We start from the raw sequence: 21,188 nt of genomic DNA, 5'->3' as shown, positions 1-21,188 counted from the left end.
CAGAGACTTGAAGTGGGATGTACGTCTTTTTTTGTCGTTTAAAGTAGTTTTCATGTACAAAGTGGCAAGAACTGCCTCCTAATATGGCCGTCCAGACACACTCTGCTATGAAAATATTATCATGTCACAATTGATTTAGAAGGAAACCAGTTTTTGTGGCCTAATATGTCATCCGCATATGGTCTGCCTCATTCTAGGATCTGATGACTGGTTTCATTTAGAAAGTGTATGGTGTCATGTAGTAGGGAGGCCAGAGAATCAGGCTGCCATATTTTGTTGTCTCTGGATCTACATTGATGATGATTACCTTTCCTTTACTCAAGGAAAAAGACGAGCTGTTAAGAAAATGGGACCTGCAAACAATGGAGAGATTTCTCTTTCTCATCTTGCTCCTCTAGAAGCTACAAGTAAGTTTATTTTTTAAAAGGAACAAAAGAATAATATGGAGTAAAAAATAAGTTTATGATGAAAATACTTGTTAGATGGGGTAACTCAGAAGTGATTATTCACTTAAAGCAGCACTCCTTCTGTCATCAAAGTTTTTATCCTCTTAGTATATTGCAGTCATCATATTATATGGCATTGTGTACTTACAATTGCTCATTTTGCCTTTCTACCCAGCTAATTCTTCTGTCTGCGGTACCTAGAAACAGGAAGTAATTCCTCTCTTCCATTCCTGACCCTGCTGCTTCCTCCTCCCCCTGCCAGGGACTTTTGCAGTGATGACTTGTAGGGGGAACATTGACCTCCTGTTTCTACATAGAGCTTAGAACGATTCAGCTAGTATGCTTTTAATCACGTGATGTCACCTAATGGAAAAGAGAAGAATTAGCTGAGTAGAAAGGCAAAATGAGTAATTGTAACTACACAGTACTATATAATATGATGACTATTACACATCCAATGATGCAGAAAAATGGCACTCCATAGACAATTAACTCCAAAATAACAGACTTAAATAAGTCCATACCCAGAAGCAATCCATAATTAAAAACCAAACTTTATTTCATATAATAAACACAAATAAAAAGCAGAAATGTCCTAAAGGGGACACAGTGGTGACAATAATAAATCAGATGCAGGTAGAATATTTCTATATCCACTAGGGAGTAATATAACCTCACAGCAGGACCAAAAAAGCCATGAAGACGTATAGTGCTAAATCTGCCATAGACTGTCCTCAAATAGGAAAAATATATGGGTGCATCTATATAATGGGCAAGAATTGTAAACTACTTTCAAGGAAATTATAGTAATAATAAGGATCAGTGTCCAAGTGAAAAACGGGTAATAAATACCACAATGTGAATACAAGATGCAACTACTATGGTTAAGAGATGGCAAGAGGAATGGCATGAAAGGTACCTGTAATCAGTGTAGGTCCAGGAGGAAAATAAGAGTCACCACGGCGTCCCCACAGCCCCGACGCGTGTTTCGCCGTCAGCTTCTTCCGGGGGCGTGGGTATGGACTTATTTAAGTCTGTTATTTTGGAGATAATATGATGACTGCAATATATTAAGAGGATGCAAACTTTGATGGGAGGAGTGCTTCTTTAAAGGTGTTGTGCCACGAACAAAGTACATTTTAAACAATAGATTTTGGAATAAAAATAAGTTCCACAATTGGTTGTGTTAAAAAAAATATATTTTTTTCCTGTGCTGAGATTTTATAAATGTGTACTGTGTAATGGCTGTGTCTGACCGTGCAGGAACATGGTCTGATCATACCACAGCTCCTGGCAGTGGAGAAGTATATGGTACAAATTTGTCTACTATATAGTTAAAGCACTAGTCCAGCATTTTTTTTTTATACGACAATGGTACGTCGCTGTTGGGAACAGTGGCACAGACCTCGTTGGGACAGTGCCACTGTAGGATCAGTATATACACTTTAACCCCTTCCCGGCATATGTTGTACAGTTACATCATATGGCAGGTCCCTGACTTTGATGCGGGCTCGCGCGATGAGTCCGAATTTTTTCTGACAGATCATGGCTGAATTATTCAGCCATCATCTGCCTCTAACTCCCATGGGTAGTGCGGACCTCCGCCCGCGGCTGTCAACTTGTTAAATGCTGCTGTCAATCTGTGGCAACGGCATACAACGTTTGCCAGCAGGAGGATACATCATTCTATGTGCGCCCTTGACATGATCGTGGGGCGCTAATGTGTTGCCATAACAGCTGAGGGTCTGCTGGAGACCCCAGTGTCTGTCATTACACTACTCCTGTGAAAGCCAAGCTGTCGCTGGCGTTCTTAGGAGACAGTGACTTTCACTGATGTGTATAGCAAAAGTGATCAAAAAATTGAAAATTTTTTAAAAAAAATTATATACAAATTTATGAATTTTTGTTCACCACTTAGATAAAAAAAAAAAAAAAAAACTAGTTTGGTATCTGTGTACTCATACTGACATGGAGACTCATACTGCCAGGTCAATTTTACCATGTAGTGAACATTGTAAATAAAAAAAACAAAAACAATTGTGGAACTGCACTTTTTTTTTGCAATTTTGACGCACTTGGAATTTTTTTCTGCTTTCCAGTGCATCACATGATAAAATGAATGGCATCATTCAAAAGTACAATTTATCCTGCAAAAATCAAGACCTCATACGGCTATGTGGATGGAAAAGTAAAAAAGTTATGGCTCTTGGAAGAAGGAGAGGAAAAATGAAAACCAAAAAATGGAAATTGGCTGCAGGCTCAAGGGGTTAATACTCCAAAACAGAACAGTGGATACAAGTGTAGAAGATGTCACTAATTATAGCTGCCTTTGAAAAGCACTACACTGTGGATTTTCCACTTTTTTTTGAAAATGTTAAGCACAACATGGAATAGTGGCTGCAGATGTGAGTAATGTGTAGTGTGGCATGTATTTCTGCTCCTGTGTGAAGTTGACCAATGATGAGCCTGCAGTAACAAATAGGAAAAAAGAACACGCCCCACAATAAGTTAGAGCATGTTTTCTCCTATGTGAAACATGTAATAACAGATGGACAGAGGGTACCTCCTTTTGAGCAACTTTACAGGAGAGCAGTTGGAAGCATAAGGCGATACTGCAAGAGGTAGGATCTTCTTACACATGTTCTCCTGGAAAGTTGCTTCTTTCTTGGCCATCACTTCCATCATGTGAGTGTCAAAATTGTCTTTCTTGTCCTCTAATTGTTCTCTATTTTATTGAGGCTGTATTGTTGTCCTCCTTTTGGCCTTCTCCTTCCCAATCGAGGGAAAAGTACCTTGATACTTTATACATAATCCATGGATTGTGCATCTATTGCTTTCAGACTTCTTTTTTCGGGATTTATCTATTTTACTTATATAGCGCCATCATATTCCACCGTTCTCTACAGACCTCATCAATGTTGTATCCATTGGGCCTCACAAATTAAACTCCTTATCCGTATGTCTTTTGAGTGTGGAAGGAAACTTGAGTTAACCAAAGCAACTACTGGAAGACCATGCAAACTCCTTGCTGATGTGATTCTTGGTGGTATTTGTACACAAGACCCCAGTACTGTAAAGCGACAGTGCTAACCACTGAGCCTCTGGGCTTACCTTTTTTTTAGTCTTCCAAAGGGTCCCAGGTGGGATATGACAGCATCGAAAACCACAATGGTCCATTGGATCTGGTCAACCAAATAACAAGGCCTACCTCTAAATGTGCAAAGTCCCACTGTTTCATGTGACAACCCATTTTCATCGAGTGGTGGGGTGTTGTGGGCTTTTCATGACACAGCCTCTCCACTACAGGTTTGCATCGCAGCCACGTGGTCATTGCTTCACTTGATATTGCACCATAGTGTAGTGTCACCTGATGCAAAACTATGCAACCTCTGATATTTGGCAGAGTGCTTAAAGGGAATCTATAACCAGGTTTTCGCTACCTCATCTGAGAGCAGCATAATGTAAGGAAAAATGTAATTTTCTCTGCTGTAGATGTAGCAGAGCTCAGACAGCTAACCCCATGTACATTATATATTGACAGCTGCTAATCAGTGCTGGAAGCTTGGTGGACCAGGAGGCACGTAGGCAGCTTGTCCGTCCGTGATAAAAGCACTACTCCCACTTATTGTATTGAAACAGCACACAGCCTAATAAGTGACACATCACTGATATCAGTGTCTCATCCCCTACCTCATGCTACCCTGGGAGTACATGGTAAAAACCTGCTGACAGATTCCCTTTAAGACGGTCCACTAGACTTTCCTGTTTGTTTCCACAGTTTTTCCACCTTTAGGGACTGTTTTCAAACATCCCAATGTGCTTTGTCCTTTTGTTACCAATGCTCGTACTGTACTAGGGGACACAACAGCCATCCGGGGTTTTTTCTCAGTTATGACCTTCCATGTGTGGGTAATTGAGACTTTGCTTCTCCTGCTGCTAGACTATAGCCTGGTTCAGCGCAGTGGCTGCAGGAGGGGTATGTATAGCTGCAGGGAGGTGCAAATACTTTAGCTTAATACTTCATGTAATCAGACTGTATGCGGGGCCGCTATGCATGCGCTGACCTACTACTATAGATATGTTTATAGAGCACTCGCTTTTTGGACATCACTTTTTATTGTTCGGTACAGTTTGTGAGATGGAATAGTGTAAGATGTGTGTGCTTTTTTTTTTTTTACCTTTTTCTACTGTAGAAAGAAAATATATAAAGAAATCGTACCAAAAAACAAACCACATCAGCACAATGCTGGATCTGTCAGATTCTAAGGAAAAAGAACGTGAGTCTTGGTGTAGTTCTGTTATTGTGACTATATTTGTGCCATAACTATTATAACATTGTGGACATTAACATTCAATGGTTGTTCTTAAATATAGAAGCTGCCCGTGATTATCCCTCGCCCGGGTTTATGTCCCTGCATCTATGTAAAGCCTTTGACTCTGTTGAATGGCAATATTTGCATTCATTTCTATCACACCTCAAGTTTGGTCCCAATTTTTATACTTAAACTATTATATGACTCTCCTAGAGTAAGAATTCAAACTAACTTGGGTTTATTGCAACCTTTTCCTTTGCGAAGAGGGACTAGACCGGGGGTGGCCCTTGTCTCCTCTGCTCTTCACAGTGGCCATTGGCCCTTGTTACTCAGCAGTCTTGGGACGTCAAGGGTTTAATCCAAGGGTCCGTGACAAAAAGTCTCCTCTTATGCCGATAATACCTTAGTATATCTGGCAGACGTCAGTCCTTCCCTGACTTCCCTCTTAAGGTTGGTGGATGAATTTGGGTCATTTTCTGGTTTAAAGGTTTGTTGGCAAAAATCTGATCTCTTCCCTCTGTCGCCTTTAAATAGTCTGAGCCAGACTCAAGATGTTTGTGTACCAGTTGCTGATAATTGTAAGTATTTGTGGGTTATTTTTTCTGAAAAGGTATATTAATTGATTGCATTAAACATTGATCCTTTAATAGCAGAGTCAGGTAGGTAACTCAAGTTCAAACATCTCCCTCTAACCCTTATTGAAAGCACAATAAATGAAACGTCCGCTCACCCTCGGAGTTCCTGGAGCGCGTAAAGTCTTTATTAAATCAGTTAAAATATAGATGGACAAGTAGCATATAGTCACAACCCTGTGGGGGGTCTGACCGGAGCAGACACGTTTCAAACCTAGTGGTTCTTAATAATTTCCTGGATGCACTTCTTTTTCTCTAATCGAACCCTTATTGGGCTCATAAGTATCTTTAAAATTATATATTTCCCCAAATTCTTATGTTTATTTAATTCCCCTGCCCTCGGGAGTAATTGCTAGAGGAACATTTTGCCTCTTGGAAAGTTTGGTGCGTACCTTCTACTAGCAATGGTGGGTCCCCTAGAATAAGCTTATCTAGTTTGCAAGTGCCTAAACATCATGGAGCCCTGGCGGTTCCTAACTTGCTCTTTTACTTCCTGGTCGCTCAGTTAGTGTACACGCATTGGTGGATAGATAGTGAATCGAGCAATGCTGCTATTGCAGGAGTGTTGATGGGTTCTTATCAAGGGATATCTAGCCTACTCTATAGATATAATGCAGTCTCATCAGCTCCAATCCTTCTTAAAGCACTACTCCAGCGGGTGTTTTTTTGTGCAATAACATTATATTGATCTTAAAGAGGTATTCCCTTTTGCTATTGTTAATATTTTCATTGTGTTTAAAAAAACTGAAAATAAAGCCTTTAAAAAAGCTATTATAAAATTGTCATATTAATACAAAAGGCACAATTTGCGTCTTGTTTGGCCATACCGATGACAGCATATGTTTAAGGGTAAAAAACAATCCAGTTGCAATTAAGTTGTATGGTTGCTAGTTGCACTATTTTTTTTTAGCTCCAGTCATGGATTGGTGGGGGATCTACACGTTGAGTTTACATTTTTTGTTATTTTATCACATCCCTGTTTTTAACCCATTTTTAAAGCGCACCTGTCAGCAGGATTGTGCTCCGTAAACTACATACACTGTCAGGTGGGCGACATTACACTGATTAATATGATACCTTGGTTGATGAAATCCGTCCTGTGGTTCTTGTGTAGTCTTTACTTTCAGTTTGGAGATAATGATATGCTCGTGCTCCGGAGCTCTATCTGGTGCTCTTTAAAAACCTGTACATATGTAGGTTTTTACCTTTAACCGCTTCATGGCCAAGCAATTTTCTGTTTATGCGTTTTCATTTTTTCGCTGCTTCTTCTTTTTCGGTCAATGTGGCCATCTGAGGGCTTATTTTTTGCGGGACACGTACTTTTGAACGACACCATTGGTTTTACCATATTGTGTACTGCAAAACGGGAAAAAAATTCAGAGTGCGGTGAAATTGCAAAAAAAAGTGCAATTCCACAGTTTTTTTTTTTTACCATGTTCACGAAATGCTAAAACTGACCTGTCATTATTATTCTCCAGGTCATTAAGAGTTTGGAGATACCAAACATGTATAGGTTCTTTTTTACTTAAGTGGGGAAAAAAAAATCGAAAGTTTGTTAAAAAAAAAATGGTGCCTTTTTCCGAGACCTGTAGTGCCTCCATTTTTTGGGATCAGGGAGCGGTGAGGACTTATTTTTTGCGTGCTGAGCTAACGTTTTTATTGATACTATTTTGGGGTAGATACGATGTTTTGATGGCCCATTATTCTATTTTATTGAAATGTTGCGGCGACAAAAAAGAAAACTTAATTCTGGCGTTTTTTATTTTTTTTCTCGTTACACCGTTTACTGATCGGATTAATTCTTTTTATATATTGATAGATCGGGCGATTCTGAACACGGCCATACGAAAAATGTGTATGTATGTGTTTTTTTTTTATTTTTATTGTTTTATTTTGAATGGGGCAAAAGGGGGGTGATTTTAAACTTCTATATATTTTTTTAAAACTTTTTTTTTTACTTTTTGCATGCTTCAATAGTCTCCATGGGAGACTAGAAGCTTCAATTATCTGATCACCTTTGCTACACACGGGTGATGATCAGATTGCCTGTGTAGCAGAAAAGTTCACTTGCTATGAGCGCCGACTGCTGAGCGGCCCTCATAGCAATCTGGCAATGACAACCGCCGGGGTCTCTTGCAGACCCCGGGTTGTCATGCCAATCCTTCGGCGACCCGCTGTCATGTGACACGGGCACCGATGGGCAGCGTTAGTGACGCGCTTCCTGTAAGTGCAAATTAAGTGCTGCTGTCAGAGATTGACAGCGGCATTTAACTAGTTAACAGCAGTGGGTGGATTGTGATCCCACCCGCGGCTGTTAGGGGCACATGTCAGTTGTACAGATCAGCTGTCATGTCCCCGGAAAGGTGAGGGCTCAGCGCTGGAGCCTGCACCAAAGGTAGGGGCCCGACATGTGTAGTAATAGTACGGCACATAGTGGAAAAGGTTTAACCCCTTACCAATATGTGACGGCAGATGACTGCTGTGTTTTTCTGCCTTTTAACAGGTGTGTGTGGAGGAGAGCTGTGCCTGAGGCTGTTAACCTGTTAAATGCTGCTGTCAATCTGTGGAGTACTGTTCCAACCACCTATAATCGCTGATTGCTTGCCATGACTGCCAGAGTTTTGTTTTCATGACAGTTCTCGTATGAATGCTAGGCTGGCGTTCATAGCAGACTGTGATTTTTGCAATTTACAGCAATAATGTGTGTATTGCTGTATATAGCACAAGTGATTGCACGTTCAAGTTCCCTAAGATAATACAAAATACAGTGAAAAAAAAAAAAAAAAAAAGTTTTAAAAAATATGAAAAAAAAATACACTTTTTCTTTTTTCCCTATTTAAAATTAAGAAATACATTACACATATGTGGTATCTCCACATTCAGAAAAATCTGATCTGTCAAAATATAAAATTAAATAACCCAATCAGTAAACTGTGGAACGAGAAACAGAGGAATTGCATTTTTTGGCCACTACAACAGCACAAACAATACAATAAGAGATGATCAAAACATCGTTTCTACACCAAAATGGTATCAATAAAAACGGCGGCTCACATGTCTCCAGAGCGTTTTCTCCTCTCTCTGGCAGAAAAAAACGCATGTAGATTTACATGCGTTTTTTCTGCCAGAGAGAAGCGTTTTTTCAGCGTTTTTACAAGCAGTTTTCTAAGCGATTTTAGCATCACTTGGAAAAGTGCTTGACAAGTTGGTCACACTATATAAATCCATGCAACCGGCCTGGATTTATATAGTGTGACCAAGTAATAGTTAAAAAAAAGAATAAGAATGGTAAAAAAAAAAAAAAAATTATACTTACCTTCTGATGGCCCCTGGTGTCATCTCTGCTGTGTCCGGTATCTTGCATTGGTCGCGCTGTTGTGAAGGACCTGCGGTGACGTCATTGAGTCATGTGATTTCATGGCAGGTCCTTCACAACAGCGCGAGCATTGCAAGAGACCGGACGGCGTGGACAAAACACCGGGAGGACATCGGAAGGTGAGTATAAACGTTATTTTTTATTTTAAATTCTTTTTTTTACAGATTCTATGGTACTCAGGTCTGGATGAGAGTCTCCTCTCCTCCAGACTTGGGTACCATCCGCACATTAGAACGCGCCAATTGCGCAAGTACAGATGCAGTCTTGCGGAATTGACGCGTTCTAATGCAAGTCAATGGCGGCGATTACGCTGCGTGTCCGCAAAATTAATGGACATGCTGCGTATTTTTGAGCGCAGCATAAACACTGCAGAAAAATACGCAGCATGGGCATTGAAAGTGCGGAATTGCATTGGAGACCATGGGGGAAGGTTTACCAAGCGTTTCCCAAGCGTTTACGCTGCGGAAATTCAGCCGCGTAAACGCTTGAAAAACGCATTGTGGGCACACAGCCTTATACCACATCTGTGATGAGAAAGCCCCTTCAATCGTTGAATCCAGTATGCAGCTCAGCTCATGAATGTCCGTACGGCCTGGTAATTATATGCATCAGATTGGTAGACTATAAGTCAGGTGAGGTTTCATTTCACTATTTTAAATGTGGTATAAAACTTATGACTGATTTTTCCTTGGCTGAATCTTTTCATATCAAGTCCAGCTATCATGAATGTGATATTTCCGCATCATTTTCGTGCTCATTCTGTTCTTATAACTGGTTGAGATAAAACAGAACTCTTTATTTGATTTACAGAAAGTTCCATACAAGAGAGAGAACGGAAACCGACTGACCCATTTGTAAGTGAAGATACAAGTGTGCCGACTGCAGACATTAAGATTGAGGAGTGGGGAGCTGACAACTATGGTTATATTTGATTGGAAAAAAAAAGTTTCACGTGTTCCCCGCGTTGTTAATATAAGTCTCATGTATGCTGCAGGGCTCACCATAGTCCTGGCCTAGGTTCCCGCTGCACAGACCCCAGTGCCGCACACTCGTCAGCTGACTGTAGCGCTCCAGCAGCAGACAGCTTCTGTTGTAGATATGTGTAAGTGAACCTATTAGACAGGACTTTGTGCTGTTAGCATAGCGCATTGTTAGAGTTTACCTTTAAAACGGCATGCTATGTAAAGAGCATGGCGTGCGGTGTTAAAGGATACGGCGCCATCTGCAGTAGGAGCGGTTACACTTTATAATGTATATTAAAGAGGTTTTCCAAAATTGGAAAACCCCTGAACCCCAGCTGCAATTTATTAAAAAATAAACTGAGGTTTACTCACCCTCCCTGGGTCCAGCACTGACTCTCCGCCTCTGTTCCAGGTGCCTTATTATTGTCCGCAGGACTGATGTCATGTCAACAGCACACCAGTCAATTAGGGAGCTCATTTGTTTTACCTGAGTTAATAGCACAGGCTGCTCAGCCGTTGAGCTCACTGACTGCAGCGGTGTCAACGTGCTGTTAATGCTGCAGACACCAGGAGCAGCTGTGGACATTCAGTGCTGGACCCCGGAGGTTTTTAAGCCCATTTTGAAATATATGACTGCTTAGAGTAGAGGGATTTTTTCTGATATTGGCTACTTTACTACTCTGAAACAGACGGGGGAATTTCCTTGCCAGCATTCCTTCTGCAATAAGAGGCATAAGGCATCCCCAGGAAAATGTGGAATATGGCTATGTGCCCACTATGCGTTTTTCAAGCATTTTTGCCACGGAATTTCCGCAGCGAAAACACTGCTGTGCACATGCTGCGGAAATTTCCGCTGCGGATTATCATTGCGGAAAAATACGCAGCATGTTCATTAATTTTGCGGAAGCGCAGCATAAATGCCGCCATTGACTTGCATTGAAATGCTTGATATCCGTGTCAGCACATTTGCACACACGGATATGAAGCGATTCAATGTGTGGATGGTACCAAGGCCTCGAGAAGAGGAGACTCTCATCCAGACCTGGGTACCATAGAAACTGTAAAAAAAAAAAATTTAAAATTAAAAATAAAGATTATACTTACCTTCCGATGTCCCCCGGTCTCCATAGCGATGCGTGCGGTGTGTTGGGCGGCTCGCGGTGGTGTGAGGACCTGACATGACGTCATTGAATCATGTGACAGGTCACTCGACCGCTGACGTCGGCGGTCGCGTGACCTGTCACATGACTTAATGACGTCATCGCAGGTCCTTTATACCACCACAAGACACCGGGGAGACCGGACGCATCGGAGAAGGAGACCGGGGGCCATCGGAAGGTAAGTATAATCTTTATTTTTTACCATTCTTATTCTTTTTTTTAAACTATTACTTGGTCACACTGTATAAATCCAGGCCGGTTGCATGGATTTATATAGTGTGAACAAGTTGTCAAGCACTTTCCAAGTGAGGCTAAAATCGCTTGGAAAAGCGCTTGACAACCCTCATGCAGAAATGCATGCAAAAACGCTTGACAAACGCTTCTACCTGGCGGGAAAAACGCATGTAAAATCCGCATGCGTTTTTCCTGCCAGGGAGAAGCGGAAAAAATCTGCAGCGTTTCTGCATCGTGGGCACATAGCCTATTTTTTATTTATGTATTGTATTCAAAGATTTGTCTGCAGGTCTAAAAACCATATTGAAATTTGGGTTACATAGCAGAATGAAAAAAGTTACACTATAGATCTTATAGTATAAAATTATCAGGATGAATTGGGAAGAATGTGAACATAATGGTGACAGGATTTGTGGTGTTTATGTATCGATTTTGTTTTGTAATTATTCTTCATTGTTAAATCAATATTTTTTTAATAAACTTGTTTTTTCTAATCACAAAGGTTTGTTTTATTCACATGACTGAGTCCCCATAGGTTAATGAAATAATTGTCAGTAGTGAGTGTGTCTGTAATTACCTTAGCCATAGAAGTAATACAGGGAAGGATTGACGCCAGATGTATTGTAATGGAGCACCAGCCTAATCTGCAGAGTATGCAACCTTAGTAGCTGAGGAGCTCCCCTGCTTTCTGTCTAAGCCTCAAAACATATTCGCCTAGGGTGTCCCTTATCACCTCTCTTATACACACTGGTAATGGAACATTTAGCGGCAGCATTACGTAAAAATCCAGATATTAACGGAGTTACCGAAGGCTCAAATCAATGTAAACTAGCTCTATACACAGATGATTTGTTGCTCGATGATTCAAACCCAATGATCTCATTTTTCTCTGTAATAAAGGAATTCAAAGAATTCGTCCATGTAAGCAATTTTACAGTCAACTACTCTAAAACAGAAGCCATGAACATAACTTTAACGCTGCACTGACACAACAACTACCGTATTTTTCGGACTATAAGACGCACCGGGCCATAAGACGCACTCCAAATTTTGGGGTGGAAAATCGAAAAAAAATATTTTTTATAAGATGGGGGTCCATCTTATAGTCTGAATAGGTCCGGTATCTTACCTGGGGAGGCAGTGGAGCGAGGGTCACAGGAGGCAGGGTCCCTCAGGAAGTCGGCGGCTGCCGCTGAAGAGGTCAGATGCTGTGGAGCCTGTGTCGGGGCCTGTGCCTGGCTGAGGCCCTTAGCCTGAATGGTTCCTGTGTGGAGGCCTCTGGCTGGGGTTGAGGCTGGGGCCTCGGGTTGGGGTTGAGGCCGGGGACTCTGGCTGTGGTTGAGGTCGGGGACTCTGGCTGGGGCCAAAGCCAGAGGCCGGGGCCTCTGGCTGGGGCTGGTGCCGGAGCCTCTGGCTGAGGCCGGGGTCTCGGGCTGGGGCCTCTGGCTGAGGCCGGGGTCTCGGGCTGGGGCCTCTGGCTGAGGCCGGGGTCTCGGGCTGGGGCCTCTGGCTGAGGCCGGGGTCTCGGGCTGGGGCCTCTGGCTGAGGCCGGGGTCTCGGGCTGGGGCCTCTGGCTGAGGCCGGGGTCTCGGGCTGGGGCCTCTGGCTGAGGCCGGGGTCTCGAGCTGGGGCCTCTGGCTTAGGCCGGGGTCTAAGGCTTTGGCCTCTGGCTGAGGCCGGGGTCTCGGGCTGGGGCCTCTGGCTGAGGCCGGGGTCTCTGGCTGAGGCCGGGGTCTCGGGCTGGGGCCTCTGGCTGAGGCCGGGGTCTCGGGCTGGGGCCTCTGGCTGAGGCCGGGGTCTCAGGCTGGGGCCTCTGGCTGAGGCCGGGGTCTCGGGCTGGGGCCTCTGGCTGAGGCCGGGGTCTCGGGCTGGGGCCTCTGGCTGAGGCCGGGGTCTCGAGCTGGGGCCTCTGGCTTAGGCCGGGGTCTCAGGCTTTGGCCTCTGGCTGAGGCCGGGGTCTCGGGCTGAGGCCGGGGTTTCGGTCTTGGGCCTCTGGCTGAGGCCGGGGTCTCGGGCTGGGGCCTGTACCGGGCTGCGAGTGGCGAAGCAGTGTGGCCTGCGCATGCTCCTGCGGCCATTTTCCTATAGATCACAGCTCTAGGAAGATGGCCGCGCACACCGGAAACCTGAGCAGGCCGCACGCCGCTCACAGCCCGACACCGGCCCCAGCCGCTCACCTCTGCTGCCGCTGATGCCGCCGCTACCACCACCACATTCCTGGAGGGCCCTGCGATCCCACTTTACCACCACTGCAGGTAACCTTCGGACCATAAGACGCACCCCCCATTTTCCTCTCAAATATTGGGGGGAAAAAAGTGCATCTTATGGTCCGAAAAATACGGTAATTTCTAACTTTCCCTTTAAGTTGCAGACAGATGCAATTAAGTACCTGGGTGCACAAATTCCAGGGAACTTGGATTATGTGTATCGCTTAAATTATATCCCCATCCTTGAACAAACTTTTCAAAATATAATAAATTATAACTTGAAACCCTTGTCCTGGTTTGGTCTTATTATTGTGATCAAAATAGACATTTTGCCAAAACTTCTTTATATATACACACGTGGTCAAAATTGTTGGTACCCCTCGTTTAATGAAAGATAACCCACAATGGTCACAGAAATAACTTAAATTTGACAAAAGTAATAACAAATTAAAAATCTATGAAAATTAAAAAAATTAAAGTCAGTCATTGCTTTTCAACCCTGCTTCCACGGAATTTTTAAAACAATTAAATTCATGAAATAGGCCTGGACAGAAATTATGGTACCCCTGAAAATAATGTGACAAAAGGGACATGTTAAATCAAGTTGCGTCCACTAATTAGCATCACAGGTGTCTACAATCTTGTAGTCAGTCAGTGGGCCTGTATATAGGACTACAGATACTCACTGTGCTGTTTGGTGACATGGTGTATACCACACTTACCATGGACCAGAGGAAGCAAAGGAAAGAGTTGTCTCAGGAGATTAGAAAGAAAATTATAGACAAGCATGTTAAAGGTAAAGGTTATAAGACCATTTCCAAGCAGCTTGATGTTCCTGTGACTACAGTTGCACATATTATTCAGAAATTTAAGATCCATGGGACTGTAGCCAACCTCCCTGGATGTGGCCGCAGGAGGAAAATTGATGACAAATCAAAGAGACAGATAATACGAATGGTAACAAAAGAGCCCAGGATAACTTCTAAAGAGATTAAAGGTGAACTTCAAGCTCAAGGAACATCATTGTCAGATCGCAGCATCCGTCGTTGTTTGATCCAAAGTGGACTTCATGGGAGACGACCAAGGAGAACACCATTGTTGAAAAAAAATCATAAAAAAGCCAGACTGGAACTTGCCAAACTACATGTTGCCAAGCCACACAGCTTCTGGGAGAATGTCCTATGCACAGATGAGACAAAAATGGAAGTTTTTGGCAAGGCACATCAGCTCTATATTCACAGATGGAAAAATGAAGCATATCAAGAAAAGAACACTGTCCCTACTGTGAAACATGGAGGAGGCTGTTATGTTCTGGGGCTGCTTTGCTACATCTGGCACAGGGTGTCTTGAATCTGTGCAGGGTAAAATGAAAACCACTACTGAGCAAAATGACCATAATGGCTCATCTCAGTTTTGCCAGAAAACATCTTGATGGTTGCCAAGGCTTTTGGGAGAATACCAAATACTGACGAGACAAAAGTTGAAGTTGAAGTTTTTGGCAGGTGTATGTCCCATTACATCCGGTCGTAGAAGTAACACAGCATTTCAGAAAAGGAACATCATGCCAGCAGTAAAATATGGTGGTGGTAGTGTGATGGTCTGGGCCTGTTTTGCTGCTTCAGGACCCGGAAGATTTGCTGTAGGAAGTGGAACTATGAATTCTACTGTCTACCAAAAAATCCTGAAGGAGAATGTCTGCCCATCTGTTCGTGACCTCAAGCTGAAGTGCACTTGGATTATGCAGCAGGACAGTGATTTAAGCAAGTCCACCTCTGAATGGCTTAAGAAAAACAAAATGAAGACTTTGGAGTGGCCTAGTCAAAATCCTGACCTCAATCTGATTGAGATGCTGTGGCAAGACCTTAAAAAGGCGATTCATGTTCTGAAACCCTCCAATGTGGCTGAATTACAACAATTTTGCAAAGATGAGTGGGACAAAATTCCTCCAGACTGGTGTAAAAGACTCATTGCCAGTTATTGCAAAGGCTTGATTGCTGTTGTTGCTGATAAGGGTGGCCCAACCAGTTATTAGATTTAGGAGGCAATCACTTTTTCACACAGGGTCCTGTAGGTTTGAATTTCTTTTTCCCTTAATAATAAAGACCTTCATTTAAAAACTGCATTTTGTGTTTACTTGTGTTAGCTTTATCTAATATTTAAATTTGTTTTGTGATCTGAAACATTTAAGGATGACAAACATGCAAAAGAATAAGAAATCAGGGATGGGGCAAACACTTTTTCACACGCGCACACACACACACACACACACACACACACACACACACACACTTGAAACCTGAAGTTCACATACACTATATAAAAAGACACATATGCATGTTTTTCTCAATATCTGACATGAAATCAGAATAAAATTTTCCTGTTTTAGGTCAATTAGGATTACCATAATTTTTAATAGTTGTCGAATGCCAGAATGAGAGAGAGAGAGAATATTTTAAGGCATTTTTATTATTGCAAAGTCAAAAGTTTGCATACATTTCATTAGTATTTGGTACAACTGCCCTTAGACTGCGTGACTTGGGTCAAACGTTTGGGCTGTCCATCCACAAGCTTCTCACAATAGTTGGTTGGAATTTGGGCCCATTCCTCCTGACAAAACTGGTATAACTGATCCAGGTTTGTAGGTCACCTTGCTCGCACCTGCCTTTTCAGCTTTGGCCATAAATTTTTAATAGGATTGAGATCAGGACTTTGTGATGGCCACTCCAAAACATTGACTTTGTTCTCCTTAAGCCACTTTGTCATAATTTTGGCAGTATGCTTCAGGTCATTGTTCATTTGGAAGGCCCATTTCCACCCAAGCTTTAACTTCCTGGCTGATGTCTTGAGATGTTGCTTCAGTGTTGCCACACAATCTTCTTTTCTCATGATGCCATCTATTTTGTGAAGTGCACCAGTCCCTCCTGCAGCAAAACAACCCCACAACATGATGCTGCCACCCCCGTGTTTCACAGTTGGGATGGTGTTCTTAGGCTTCCAAGCTTCTCTCTTTTTCCTCCAAACGTAACAATAGTCATTATGCCCAAAAAGTTCAATTTTAGTTTCATCAGACCACAGGACATGTCTCCAAAAATTAAGGTCTTTGTTCCTGTGTGCATTTACAAACATTAATCTGGCTTTTTTATGTTTCTTTTTGAGTAATGGCTTCTTCCTGGCAGAGTGGCCTTTCAGCCCATGTTGATACAGTACTCGTTTCACTGTGGATATTGACGAAATCTTACCAGCTTGCGCTATCATCTATACAATGTCTTTTGCTTTTGTCCTTGGGTTGATATACACATGTCGGACCAAAGCACGTTCATCTCTGGGACAAAGAACCCATCTCCTTCCTGAGCGGTATGATGGCTGGACATTCCCATCTTGTTTGTACTTGCGTATAATTGTTTGTACAGATGAACCAGGCACCTTCAGGTATCTTGAAATTGTAGCCAAGGATGAGCCAGACTTGTGCAAGTCCACAATTCTCTTCCTGATATCTTGGCTGGTTTCTTTAGACTTCCCCATGATGCTACACAGAGATTCAGTGTGTTTCAGGTGTGCATTAAAATACATCCAGAGGCATGTCTCTAATTAATTCAGATGTTGCTAAAAAACCCTGTCAGAAGCTTCCAAACACATGTCATCATCACATGGGCAGTCCAGTTGTTTAAAGGCATAGTGTTCTTAGTGTGTAAACTTTTGACTTTGCAGTAAGTAATAAAAATGCCTTAAAACATTGTCTCTCTCATTCTGGCATTTGGTAAATATTAAAAATTATGGTAATTCTAATTGAACTAAAACGGGAAAGGTTTATTCTGATTTCATGTCAGATATTTAGAAAAACATACATATGTGTCTTTTTATATAGTGTATGTAACCTTCTGGTTTCAACTGTATATATGTATGTAGATCGGTCCACTCAGCTGCATATAGCAGTAGACACAGGAACACTGTCTCTTTAAATCTTCCGCTGGTTTATGAAGAGCACTGCATAAACCTCGGTAATGTTAGCAAAACAAATACGGCCTTTCCGGCCTAACAGGGAAAACAAAACATAACATATGGCACAGTCCTTGTGTTGCTACGGGTAACTGCCCGTTTCAGGAACAAACAAGCCAAGGTTTAGCTTTCCTTCACATGACAATACAGCTCCAGAGCTTGTGTCTCCAGACCTGCCCCACACTAAATGCTCTAAAAGGCTGGGAATTTATCCTCTGACCTCCTCCCTCTCTACAGGTGTTGAATCACCCTAGCACTAAACATGGCTGATTAACCCCTCTCGTCACTTCGTGTGCTGGAACATTTTCCTATGTTTATATTACTGGAGCTAACAATCTCAGTGCTACATATCTCCCCTCCAGTACTTTGCCGGTGACACTTTGTCACTAATATATACTGTGTATATATGTATGTGTGTGTATGTGTATATATATATATATATATATATATATATATATATATATTATTACTAAACCTCCTAACTGCTGCTATACAATAAAAAATATTTATTTTGTTCATTTGACTATTCAATTAGATGCTGCTATATTATATGTAAAAGTTATCACTATGTTATCTGTGGTGGTACATTCATAAGACTGCAGTTGACAGGTACCTTTAATTTTTGGTTACTGTTACTTTTACTGTATATATTACTAAATTTTCCAGTGGACATGATTTTTTTGCTCTTGGGGATGCAAGTTCTCCTGCTAGACCTATTAGTGCAGCCTTCCTTACAGGAAAGCTCCTGTCCACAAAAAAGCTGCCAGCAGTGGAGCATGTGACCAGATCTGTCCATCAACTGCGTCCAAATAAGAAACCGCATGGAAATTGTTTCTCAATTGTAGAAGTTTGATGGACATATCTGGTCACATGCTCCACTGCTTGCAGACATTTTGTGGACAGCAGCTTATCTATAAGGGAGGCTGCACTAACAAATACAATAGGAGAACTTGTAATACTTCAATATTAGTAAGTGCTACAAAATCATGTCCTCAACATATTTGTTAACATAAAGAAAAAATGAACTACCCCTTTTAAATGTTTTAAAATCCTATGTAGTATTTATTATTCTATGATATATCATCATTCATTTCATCATCACATGAGAGAGTTGTCAGCCAAAAACTTTATTACAGCTTTTCACTTAGGTTCTTCTGTGTTTAAAGTATGTACATTTTTCATTTTATTTTACCTTATATTACAATGAAAACTAAGAAAGATTGAAATAAATATTCTCTGTGTTCTCTTTTCTTTCCTTCTTCCCAGCAATGCCCGTCTTCTTTCTCCTCACTGTCCTGTGTCTGGCTGTAAGACAACCTCCTGCATTGCCCTGTCTGCAATAGGACAAAAGATCTCAGTCCTGCTCCTTTCACTATGGGGTGGGGTATCATCCAGCCTCATTAGGGACAGACAAATAATAATAATGCACAGAATGGCCAACTCATACCTCTGTTCCCGCTACCACCCTTTTAAAAGGGAATGTGTCATCAGAAAATGAGAAAATCCTAAAGATTTTTTTTTTTTTTAAACCCTTTAAGATTAAAATGTGCAGACAGTACGTTATAGAGCAGGAAAAGCAGATCAGATTATCAGATTGATAGACATTTTTTGGGAACAGTTTCAGTAAACCTTGTATCTAACTCTGTTAAATCCCTGGTGTTTGTATTGTGGTAGATAGACTCACTCATCTACTCAAAAAGGTAGTCACAGGATCACTTTCCTTTTAAGTTTTCAACTGGTTTACTAAAACGTACTGCATAAACCTGTGTATCGTTAAGTAAATAAACACGGCCATTCTGGCATAACGGGAAAAACAAAATAGCATACAGTACAGTATGTCTGGCTGCGGGGCTCCACATTTAGCCTCTGGACTACACCATGGGGTGGCGATATGGTGAACAGCCTCCCACCCACTCTTCAGCTGTTCACAAAAACTCAGCCCTTAATATGGCCAATTAACCCCTCTCAGCACTTAGTATGTTAGAGCATTTTCCCAGGTTCATATCACTGAAGCTAACATCCTGAGTGACACATATCTCCCCTCTGGTATTTTACTAGTGACCTTCTCACAGTATGCATATGAGTCTAGGGGGTGGTCCCTGTATGACTGTACATGCAGAGACAGCTGTGAATCACTGAGTAAGACCGCCCACTGGACTCATATGTACATGAATAAAATACATGTTATATTGAATCCTTTCCCACAAACCGATCATTCTGCTCAGCTTCTCCTACATGTTCACAGATTAGACTGCATGTATAACATTCTAGGTTCCTTTTTAATTTTTTTGTATTAAATTTTTTTTTTTTTTATTTTTGCCAATCTTTTTTTCTGGTCATTGGAGCTTTATTTAGACTCAACTTCTTGTTGTTTCAGGAAATCCATGTGGACATTAGCCACAATGAACAGACTTAGACCTGTCTTTTGTATTGAAGAATCTAATGAGCATGTGCAAAGGTTGGGGGAGAGGGTCAACTGTGACGTCAACTATGATTGGTGGATCTTTTGTTATTAGTAGCGTTGAGCGAGCATGTCTCATTAACCCCTTCAGCGAGCACGCTTGGGTGCTCGCCGAGTATTTTTGCAGGCAATCTCTGCATGTGTCACAGCTGTCAAACAGCCGTGACACTTGCATTCGCGGCGACATTAAAAGAAATGCCGAGCATGCAAAAATGCTCGACGAGCACCCAAGTGTGCTCGCCGAAGGGGTTAATGAGACATACTCGCTCAACACTAGTTATTAGCTGGGTATAAAGGTGTTACTTGTCATTGTAATCTTGTTTCTGATTATAAGGAAACAGTTGTAAACTCTTCTTGAAAAGGACAGGTCTCATAGGAAGTTTGAGTCTAAAATGGTTCCAGTGGCCATTCTGAAAATTGCAAGATTACTCATTTTTTAATAAATATTGTGATATGAAGAAAAAGAAAATTAAGAAAAAATTTAAGAAATGCAACCTGATTTACATAAGTACTTTTTAATGATTCATTTCCTTCCTCTTAAGAAGTTATTTCTTTGACCTGAGTTTTTCAAAATGTGACAAGTTCCAGAATCACAGTGGCCTAGTTTAATCAAGACTGGTGATTTTGTTAATGAGGGGGTGTGTAGGAGTCAGAAGCTCCACTGTCTGACAAGTGGAGTATGCATCCCTTCACCTCACCACTAATCTTACTCCAGTCTGTGACCGGAGTAAGATTTCTGGCATAAGGAATGCCATGAACTAGATCATGAATTAGACAAGTTGTGGCGTCATGTCCCTGCCACGTATCGGCCTGCTCCAGCTGTGCCCATTTTGACAAGTGGGGGAGAAACTGACTTTTCAAAGCAATTTACTCCAGAAATCTGGTGAAATTTCTTTGATGAATCAGGGCAAGTGTCTATAGCTTTCACTAGCAATCAAACTAGATTACTTGAATAGATCTTTGCCAATATCCTTCTTAAGTTGATATATTTATTTTTTGCTAATTAAGAAAATATTGTCATGGCTTGACTCCGTTGCCTGATTCAGTGACCTCTGGTTGTGTGGTCAGTTTCCCTCTCTGTTGGACCACAGCCTGTGTTTTCTCTGTCCAACTGCTGATAATGCTCTTGTCTTTGCTTTGCTGCTTCTGTGCAGGTGTTTTCACTTCCTCGTTTGGTACACCTTATAACATCTTGTGAGGGGCTGTTTATACTCTCCTGGCATACGCAGTCTTTGCTGGCTATATTCCAAGTTAGATGGATGTTTGGAGTCCCAGCTCCCCAGTCAACGATTACCTTGCTGAGATTTTCTCTATTGCTACTTGTGCGGTTTGTTTGCGTCTTCCCCTTCCCAGCAATCTTCCCTTTTTGTTACATCTAGGTTCTGGGGGTTTTCACGTATT

General features: G+C 41.8%; 2 protein-coding genes across 12 annotated transcripts in view; one reads left to right on the top strand and one right to left on the bottom strand.

Moving 5' to 3' along the window:
* L3MBTL2 (L3MBTL histone methyl-lysine binding protein 2) overlaps positions 1-11,624 on the top strand; it is a 100,133-nt gene extending 88,509 nt beyond the window's left edge. For 4 of the 11 annotated variants that reach the window (XM_073644147.1, XM_073644144.1, XM_073644146.1 and 1 more), the window contains 3 exons: positions 324-407; positions 4,640-4,723; positions 9,578-11,624. In XM_073644147.1, the coding sequence (XP_073500248.1) occupies positions 324-407; positions 4,640-4,723; positions 9,578-9,699 (290 nt within the window). In that variant the 3' untranslated portion in view covers positions 9,700-11,624. Of the gene's footprint in view, positions 1-323; positions 408-2,545; positions 2,793-4,639; positions 4,724-5,293; positions 5,338-7,210; positions 7,251-9,577 lie in introns of those variants that run through there. The other 7 variants (XR_012247753.1, XR_012247754.1, XM_073644148.1 and 4 more) reach the window with 7 other exon arrangements.
* Positions 11,625-18,359: 6,735 nt separating this feature from the next.
* CHADL (chondroadherin like) overlaps positions 18,360-21,188 on the bottom strand; it is a 79,545-nt gene continuing 76,716 nt past the window's right edge. Inside the window, exon 7 of the mRNA XM_073644142.1 lies at positions 18,360-18,660. The gene's annotated coding sequence lies outside the window, so the exon portion shown is untranslated. The remainder of the gene's footprint in view (positions 18,661-21,188) is intronic.

Source organism: Phyllobates terribilis, unplaced genomic scaffold, assembly GCF_046119375.1.
Source record: "Phyllobates terribilis strain yellow unplaced genomic scaffold, ASM4611937v1 Scaffold_8__6_contigs__length_399053987, whole genome shotgun sequence".
Classification (NCBI taxonomy): domain Eukaryota; kingdom Metazoa; phylum Chordata; class Amphibia; order Anura; family Dendrobatidae; genus Phyllobates; species Phyllobates terribilis.
This window is presented reverse-complemented; position numbering and strand designations above follow the sequence as displayed.